Here is a 9168-nt window from a genome sequence, read left to right on the forward strand (position 1 = left end):
GCACGGGAAAGCAATATTGTAGTCATGGCTAGATCTTAGTGAATGGCAGAGAAGGCCTCAGGGGCCAATTGACTTATCCCTGCTCCTGTGTTTTTTTAATTTTTTTTTCTAAAGAACGTCAAAACAATTAAATTATGAAGATGCAGCAGAGTGGTTCCCAACAGAATAGTCAAGCATGAACTTTTGAGAAATCAAATGGCAGCAGAGGGCAGCACCATAACACAGCAGTTGGGACTGCTGCCTCAGAGCTGCAGTGACCCATGTTCAATCCTGACCTGTGGTGCTGTCTCTGCAGGGTTTGCACATTCTCCATGTGACCATGTGGATTTCCCTTGGGTACTCTGGTTTACTGTTACATTACAATGGCACACTGGTTGGTCAGTCAATTGATTATTGTGAATTGTCCCTCATATAGGTAGGTAATCGGAACCTGGATGGAGTTGATGGGCATGTGAAAGAGAATAAGTTACAGGAAAATAACTGGGTAAATGGAATTGATGAGTTCCCTCTGGAAGTCAGCACAGACTTTATAGACTGAATGTTCTCTTTTGATGATGCAAGGAAAAATTAAACAAAAATTAAAAGTGTCCAGAATCAAAGCTACTTGGTACACTGCAGCATCAAATTCCAAGTCTTTGACTTCTGACCCATACCATTACTAACGTCCATTCTAAGAATTGTGACCAGCTGTGAGTGTAGGATCTGGAAACGCCTCCAGTCACAGTGCTAAGGAATTTCTAACTACTGTCAACTGAGCACAGTGAAGAAACAATATAAACAAATGGCTTCAGCTCTGCCCTGACAGCTGGAGAGGAGCTATAGAAATCTATGCTTCAGAATCAGGTTTATTATCACTAACATAGTATGTTGTGAAATTTGTTGTTTTGCGACAGCAGTATAGTGCAAGACATAAAGACATAAAATTACTTCAAGTTACAAAAATAAATAGTGCAAAAAAGGAATAACGAGGTGATGTTCATGGGTTCATGGATCATTCAGAGGGGAAGAAGCTGTTCCTGAAACACTGAATGTGGGTCTTCAGGCTCCTGTACCTCCTACCCGCTGGTAGTAACATGAAGAGGGCATGTCCCGTGTGGTGAGGGTCCTTAATGATGGATGCCGTCTTCAAGGCACCACCTCTTGAAGACGTCCTCGATGGTGGGGAGGGTTGTGCCCACGATGGGGCTGAGTCTACAACCCTCTGAAGCCTCTTTCGTCCTGCACATTGGAGTCTCCATACCAGGCAGTGGTGCAACCAGTCAGAATGTTCTCCACTGTACGTCTGTAGAAATTTGCAATAGTCTTTGGTAACATACCAAATCTCTTGAAACTCCTAATGAAGTAGAGCCACTGGGGTGCCTTCTTCATGATCAATGTGTTGAGCCCAAGATAGATCCTCTGAGATATTGACACGCAGAAACTTGAAGCTGCTCACCCTTTCCACTGCTGACCCCTTAATGAGGACTGGTATGTGTTTTCCCAACTTCCCCTTCCTGAAGTCCACAATCAGTTCCTTGGTCTTGCTGATGTTGAGTGAGGTTGTTGTTGCAACACCACTCAACCAGCTGATCTATCTCCCTCCTGTACGCCTCCTCATCGCTGAGATTCTGCCAACAACATTGGTGTCATCGGTGAATTTAGACATGTTCATAATTTATAGATTCAGTGTGCTTGTCAGCATGTAATCTTACTTAATGTTTCTGTGCATTCACCAATCACTGCCTTGACTACTGCTTTCATCGTCAGCTGAATATCAAAGTAGCTCAACGAAATGGAATGCTTCTTCAGATGCCAAAGTTACAGCATTTCCTGCAGAGCATTAGTGTCAGGAGGCAGCCAGAAAAAATGCTGAAGATCAAGGCTGAGAAATTCATCCTCACCGAAACAAGAACACCAAACCCACATTACACATTGTCTATTCACATTGGTGCTGCTTGGCTGCATACTTTATCTGCATATTTTGAGCACCCAATACTTCCCTTGCTAATTAGCTGCTAGCAATCATTAATGCTGCAACACTCACCTCTGCTGGCTATTCATATACTAACTGACATCAAGCTTCTGGCCCCCAAACAGCATCAGTCTCCTAAACCACAGAATGCTAGACATGTTTGTGGTCTGCCATTGTTTCCAAGGAAGACAATGCCTTCTACTTCACCAACCTTCATCACCCTGAGAAGAGGTGGAGTGGATGCACTTGCTCCGCAACAGGAGGTCAAGGATGAAACCCAGAGCTGAAAGAAATTAAACTGCAAAAACATTGCCTTTAATCACACCTCTTTTTGGCAAACATCAAGTGGTCTGCTTCTTGTTGAGAAATGAGTCGCGTTTTGACCTGACGGTAGATGTTGAGAATTCTGTGTCCTGTGTAAGTTTTCTTGGGTGTGGACTGGTGTTAACTGTTGTCCTAAAGGTGGATCTCAATGATTGGGCACCAGTATAACACTCTATACCAGCAAGAGTAACTTGGTCCCTCAAAGTATCCACAGCAGTGAATTGAGGCAAGCAGCCTACATGTTTGTGATACCATCAGATAGGTGCCATGTTTTTCATTTGTAAAATGCTTCTCAAGTCTTGAGGATTCAGAGCCACAGATATGTTTTGCCTGCAGAATTTCCCAGGCAATTAATATTTTGAGATGATTTTCACGAAAGCTGAAGGACACTTGAAGCTGCTGTAGGCTTCAGAGAAAAGGGAAGGGAAACATCACATGCTGGTTCCAAAGGTAGATGCTTCGCACACTCTCCCCAGAGGAAGAGGTCCGGCTGTGACAGTACACAAGTACGACCCTCAGTCTGTTGCAGATGCTTTGACTTTCCTTCACGTACATTGAGGGACCAGGAAAATGAATTAAAATCATTGACCTCTTTGCGAGCTGGACAAGCAAAAGTTAGGTCAAAGTGACACTTAAGGTGGATGGAAAGCGGACGATTACTGTGCAGGGAGGTAGGCCACCCCTCTAGGGCCTACCCCAAGCACTCCCTCAGCTGCACACAAGTAACGAGGGAACCGGTAAAAAATTCTCCTCTACCTCCCCTTCTGATGCCACGGCTTCAGTGGAGGATGGGTGGGAGGGCAAGGAAGGAAAGACGCGCCGCAGCGAGCTGCCAACCCTGAGTTGTCACCCCCGCCCCAAACTCGCTTCTTCACACCCTGATCGCGTGTCTGGGGCCACATGGTCTTTTATTTAAAAAAAGACGGATTAAAGTGCGGTTAGATTTTACTTAAGGCTAAACTGTTGCCTCACGTCAGATGACTGCCGACTGACAACAATCTCGGCTGCCTTGGTTGTGGATGCTTGATCAGTAACCAACAAGCCATTTCCCAAAAACAATTTTTCCCCGACGGAAGCGTCCCGCTGATTTCCCGCTAACAGGAAAACCCGATCCAGAAATAACACTGCGAAATAAAGTCCTGTTAAATCCGCCCGACTGTAAACCAACAGTGTGAATGTGTGTTCATGTGCGCGTCTCTTGTAGACGTTTAAATGGTTGATCAACATCTTCGACCCTCCCCTCCTGCAGTCTGATGTGAATCTCCGCCTCATTTGCACCGTTTGAAGATTTGCACCAGAACCCGTGGCCCGCTATCTCTCTCTCCGGGCAGTCCCGGGAATCCCCAGCCATCGCGGGACATCTGGGGCTTTCCAGTCGCTCTTCGGCATCCACGGACTGCCCCCAGTCACAGAGGCGAGCAACAAGTGAAAGGACACGCTATATAAGGGCATCACTTCGTGTGCAGCCGCTTCTTCCGCCGCGGACATCGCTGCCCCGCGGAGAAAGATGCGGAGAAATGGGCTGAGGTGCAGGTTGCTGCAAAACATCTCGGGAATCATCGGTTCCGTCGCTCTGATCTACTCGGTTTGCAGCCCCGAGTGGTATGAGGGGAAAGGGCTGTGGCACACGGCGGACATCACACAGCCGGCGACCCAGCTCAGCCGAGGTAAAGGGTTTCATCAGAGGCTGTACCTTGCGCCTCTGGTCTCTCCAGTGGGTGGGAGCACATGGTTATATACAGAGCCGGAGGCCATTCGGCCCACTGAGACTCTGCCTGCTGCTTGAAAGAGCTATCCTTCCAGACCCATCGCTCTCTCTGGCTCCGGAACTAAGGGCTAAATCTCGGTAATTTCCCTCCCCTCCCTCTCCAGCGAGAGAGAGGACAGGGCATCAGTTGTCACCACCGCCCCCCGTCCTTAATGCTCACTCGTTTGAACCAAGCTTTCGCCACGATGAGCATAAAAGTTGATGATGTCGACAGCGCCTTGAGGAAATCCTGGGTGATGGCCGATGTCACTCCGCCACTTCCCGCGCTCCACTCAGCCCTCCGCGGCGGCAATGTGGTTGTTAACACTGTGGCCCTGCTTAAATTGTGGTACAACTACAATTGCAAACTGCAAAATCAGGAGCGTACCGCAATCGGCCAGATTGCCTAACCTGCTGTCCTGCTTCCAGGCTCCCTGATCGCCATCCCTGGCACGCCCGGCGTTTGCCGTCTGCCCGCGCAATCCTAAACCCGCAGCTGGAAACCCAGCCAATCAAATCTCGCACGTCCCCGGACTGGAGCAATGAACTGAATATAGTGAGCCATGTGCAGAGAAAAATAAATAATAGTTACAGAGATTACAGAGTATGTCGAACTACCGACATCACGACATTTGGGAAAGAAAAACAACCGCAGGCGAATGCTGGAAATCTGACATAAAAGCAGAAAATGCAGGAAACACTCAGCAGGCCGGGCTGCCTCTGGGGAGGGGGTGGTTGACCAAGGTTTGCAGATTCTTAATTTCTTCAGGCCGACAGGTAACAGTTGACGTTTCAGGTAGAAGACCGTTTGTCAGAATTGGGAAAGGTTTTTCTCACTTCTGTTCTCATTTTCCCACTTCAGATCTTCCATCTGAAAAGTAAAATGTTTCTTTTCCACAGATCCGCCTGACCTGTTGAATGTTTCCAACATTTTCTAATTTAATGAACTTGGAAAATGTTTTGTGTCATTTAAGCTGTCTTCTACTTTCCCACCCAGAAATGAAGGCTGATTGATTTTTGCAAGCTGCCACAATTAATAGAAGACTCTGCTGAAGGCTGGGATGAGGGTGGGAGGAAACATTCAGTTACAAGTTTGAAAGTGGTGTTGCAGGTGACTTGGGGAAGAGTATTTCCAAGACTGGCACAGAAGAAAGTGGGTTGGAAATGAGAAAGGGGGATCTGGGTGGAGGGTGATACAAGAAAATAATGAGGGGAGATGGTCTTCACTGTGATTCATGCAGCGAGACACAATGATGGGTTGAGAAGAAGGTTAATGCCATCAAATATGCAAAGTCTGCTGAAGGTGGGGACAGAGGTAGAGAAGAAACAGAGGCATTCAGCTGTGATACTTTTTGATGATGAAGTCTAATCCTACTGATTTCCTGTTTTAGCTTAGTTCGTGCTCTGCAGACTCAAACTTCTCCACTCCGCCCACAGTGCTGTTAAGAGAAACTTTAATGAGCAGTTTCTGGAATAAAAATCTATGTTAAGTAAAATTGCAGGGGAGATGTTAAATAAATTACATGGCAATCACAATATTTCACATTGGAATATTTGGAGTAAATATTTGGAAAACATTTTAAATGCCAATTCAGATCTTCTGTTTTCTACTTAGTGGTTAGCAATCAATCTACATCCAAAGTACTAATCACTCAAGCTAGCTGGTCAAGGTGAATTGGGAAGGAGCATTCAGTTGCCTTTCCAAGGGGGTGGCACAGTTATCAAATATTGTGGTATTTGCACAAAATCTAAAGGCATCTCTCTCCTAATTAGTGTTTGTATGGTAAAGCATTGAAGAATCTGTCTGGTCCAGTATGATAGTATTGTATTTCCACAGAAAAATATGTGAAGGACAAACAATACAGAACTGAGTCAGAAATATGAAGTGCTGTGTGTACTTTTTGCTTTGTTAATCCTTGGTTTCCTTTTCAGCTGTAGAAACAGAGCGTGTGTTAGGAGTGATAGCGAGTATGATGGCAGGCACAGCCATCTGTCTCTGTTTGCTGTTTAGCTTTTGCTGGGATCCAGACACTTACAGTGAGTCCAAGATGAATCCTGGACGTTTAAGGCATCCTGGAAAACTGCTACTTATAATACTGATGCCAACTGGTAAGAATATCATGATTGATGATTCATTTTTATAAAGCAGTGAGTAAGCAAACCATGTTTATGAACAACGTTCTGACTTTAACCCCAAAAGCAAAAATCAGACAAAGGTTATCATTCCTGATTATTATCTGAAGTTTACTGCTTAAAGTGAATGTGAACATCAGATGTGATGTCCCTCATCTGAAGAGCCTCTCAAAGCACTAAAAAAAATCTTGCAAATTGGTGGAAGTCAAATTTTGGTAAGACATATGGAGTAAATGGCAGGGACCTTAGGGGCATTGATGTACAGAAGAACTTGGGGTGCAAGTCCATAGCTCCCTGAAAGTGGTGACCTAGGTGGACAGGATGGTGAAAAAGGCATTTGGTATGGTTGCCTTTTTAGGCTGAACTGTTGAACATAAGAGTTGGGACATCATGTTGCACTTGTACAAAACACTAGTTAGAATGCACTTAAAATATTGTGTTTAGTCTGGTCACCACGCCACAGGAAGGATGTAGTCGCAATATAGAGAGTGCAGAAGAGATCCACCAGGATATTGCCTGGAATGGAGGACTGCAGCTATAAGGAGAGTTTGGACAGGTTGGGTTTATTCTCACTGAAATGTAGGAGGCTGAGGGGTATTTACCCTACCTATGCTGCTCATAATTTTATAAGGTTCTATAAGGTTTATAAAATTTATGAGCAGCATAGGTAGGGTAAGTAGTCAGAATCTTTTTCCCAGGGCAGGAGAGTCTAGAACTGGATGACACAGTTTTAAGGTGAGGGGAGAAATTTATAGGAGATTTGAGGGGTAGGTTTTTCCACAGAGAGGGTGCTGAATATCTGGAATGAGCTGCCAGAGGTGGTAGTGGAGGCAGATACAATTACGGCATTTAAAAGGCACTTAGACAGGTACTTGGAGAGGAAAGACTGAGAAGGATACAGGCTTAATGTGGGCAAATGGGATTAGCATAGATGGTCATCACGATCAGCATGAACAAGGTGGGCCAAGAGGGCCCATTTCTGTTCCGCATCATTCTATGTTTCTGTGAAAAAGAATAGTGACTTAGTTGATATATCAGAGGCTTTTGGGACACTCTTTGTGTGAACCAGTCAAGTCAATGCTTTCAGGAGAGGGAACAAGGGTGGAGGGAGCTGCAAGAAAAAGGAGAAAACTGGTGCAGGGATGGAATTTTCCAGGAACTTCTTGAATATTGTAGACATTGGACAAAATCCATGAAGTTGCAATGCCTCATGACAATAATACAGAATCTTTGTGTTATTAACCTTCAGAAAAATTGTTTGAAAGACTTTACAAACATACAGAAAATAACTGAAATTCTGTTTGACTCTCATTAATTTGCACAGGATGGATAATTGGTACTTGTATTAGATTATCATACAGTGTGCCTGATGTAGTCCATACCTGAATTATAGCACAAGTCAACAGTTATCAGATAAGTCAAAGAATCTTACCAGTTTTTCTCCTGTCAAGGTGGTAATTCAATTCTGCCTCAGTTTTCTCTGCACAGCGATCTTTGTTACATTCCTGTTGTGTGTGAACCGTTAACACACTGAAATAAAACAGATTCATTGTGATATGTTCATAAAGCACAAAGTGTTACCAAACTCAGCTTTTTATACTGACTACTGGAGTATTCAATTAAATTTATAGATGACTGCATGAAGTGAATAGCTGATGTCATGATTAAATTTGATACAAAGAACTTACTGAAAGTAGGGCTTTGTATTTTGCTCACTGACTAGCCCTTGTCAACCACTTCATTATTTTGAAAGAATATCAGTGGATCAACTGACAGATCTAAGTGGAGATTAAAAGGTGCCTGGAAAAACACTATCACATCAATATAGGATGGATAATTTTCATGGTGCAACTGTTTTTCATGAGGCATTTTTCAGTTGTCATAGTTTACAATCATCGTATAACATAATAATTGCTTGACTAATCACAATAACCTTTCCTTTATTTTATTTTCAGCTCTATTATATTTTATCCCATGGTGCTCATACACCAGTCGCCATAAGGAGCAAATCAAGAATGATTTCACAAAACTTGGCTCTGCATATTGGATGGGAATCTGTTCTTGTCTCACATTGTTAGTTATTTTGCCAATTATCTACTTAATAGAACAATGCACACTTCCAGAACCAGTGCCTAAAATGAACAGGAACTCAATACTTCAAGAGAACATATAAACATTAGTATCAAGTGAAGTTGAAGTCTTTCCAGCTTCTGGGAACCAATAGACCAACGAGGCTGAGATTATTTTCAGAACCGGTTTAGGAAAGAAAGATTATTTCAGACTTTGTCTTCCTTAAGGAATTGGAGAAGTGACATTATTTAAAAAATATTTTAAATTGCAGTGACTTTTAAACCTACTGAACTATATTGTGAACAAAAAAAGTCATTGTAAGTGAAGATGCTTATGTACTTGGATAGGTAGCAATTACTAATGTTATTTGAACTATAGTGGTCGAGACGCAAAACCGTAAAAGAGCTCATAAGAGTTCATTGCTCTAGTTCTTCATCCATCTTTGAGTATTCAACCACTTTAATCCCTCCTCATGTTTTTACACTATTTTCCTACTTGCTAAGTGACCCTACATGTTTATTTTCTTTTAATTAAAGATTTTATTTATTTTACCCAATTTATGTTTTAAATGATGTTTTTTCTAATATAAATTTCTATTCTTGTATTTACTTTCTTGTTTTTTGATTGATATTCTGGTTTTAATTTACAAATACTTACATATTATATTCATCTTGATGAAGTCCCGTGTACCAGATCTTAATAATTCTGTCCTTAAACAAAATACATTTTATACTCCTTAAAGATCCATATAGCCTGTTTAAGTAGCACACTGGTGACTGCACAGCTTTGAGTTTCAAATCCTGCAAAATGAAGGTGCCAAGCAATTATCCCAGCTTTGAGTGTTTCATATTGATGTTTTTGATCCATACACTAAGTGCTCCATCAGTCCAATGTACAACAGTACATAGTGAAACTGAAGTCAATGGACAAGAAAGGAAAAACA

The 9168-nt window shown here is 42.9% G+C and overlaps 1 protein-coding gene across 1 annotated transcript; it reads left to right on the forward strand.

Annotated features, from left to right (window-relative positions):
- Positions 1-3452: 3452 nt before the first annotated feature.
- On the forward strand, positions 3453-8781 carry si:ch211-256a21.4 (uncharacterized). Its single transcript, XM_052029551.1, has 3 exons — positions 3453-3942; positions 5955-6131; positions 8111-8781. The coding sequence occupies exons 1-3, from the start codon at positions 3783-3785 to the stop codon at positions 8326-8328; spliced, it is 555 nt and encodes a 184-aa protein (XP_051885511.1). The 5' UTR covers positions 3453-3782; the 3' UTR covers positions 8329-8781.
- The last annotated feature ends 387 nt before the right edge of the window (positions 8782-9168 follow it).

The sequence above is a fragment of the Pristis pectinata genome, chromosome 14 (genome assembly GCF_009764475.1).
Source record: "Pristis pectinata isolate sPriPec2 chromosome 14, sPriPec2.1.pri, whole genome shotgun sequence".
Classification (NCBI taxonomy): Eukaryota; Metazoa; Chordata; class Chondrichthyes; order Rhinopristiformes; family Pristidae; genus Pristis; species Pristis pectinata.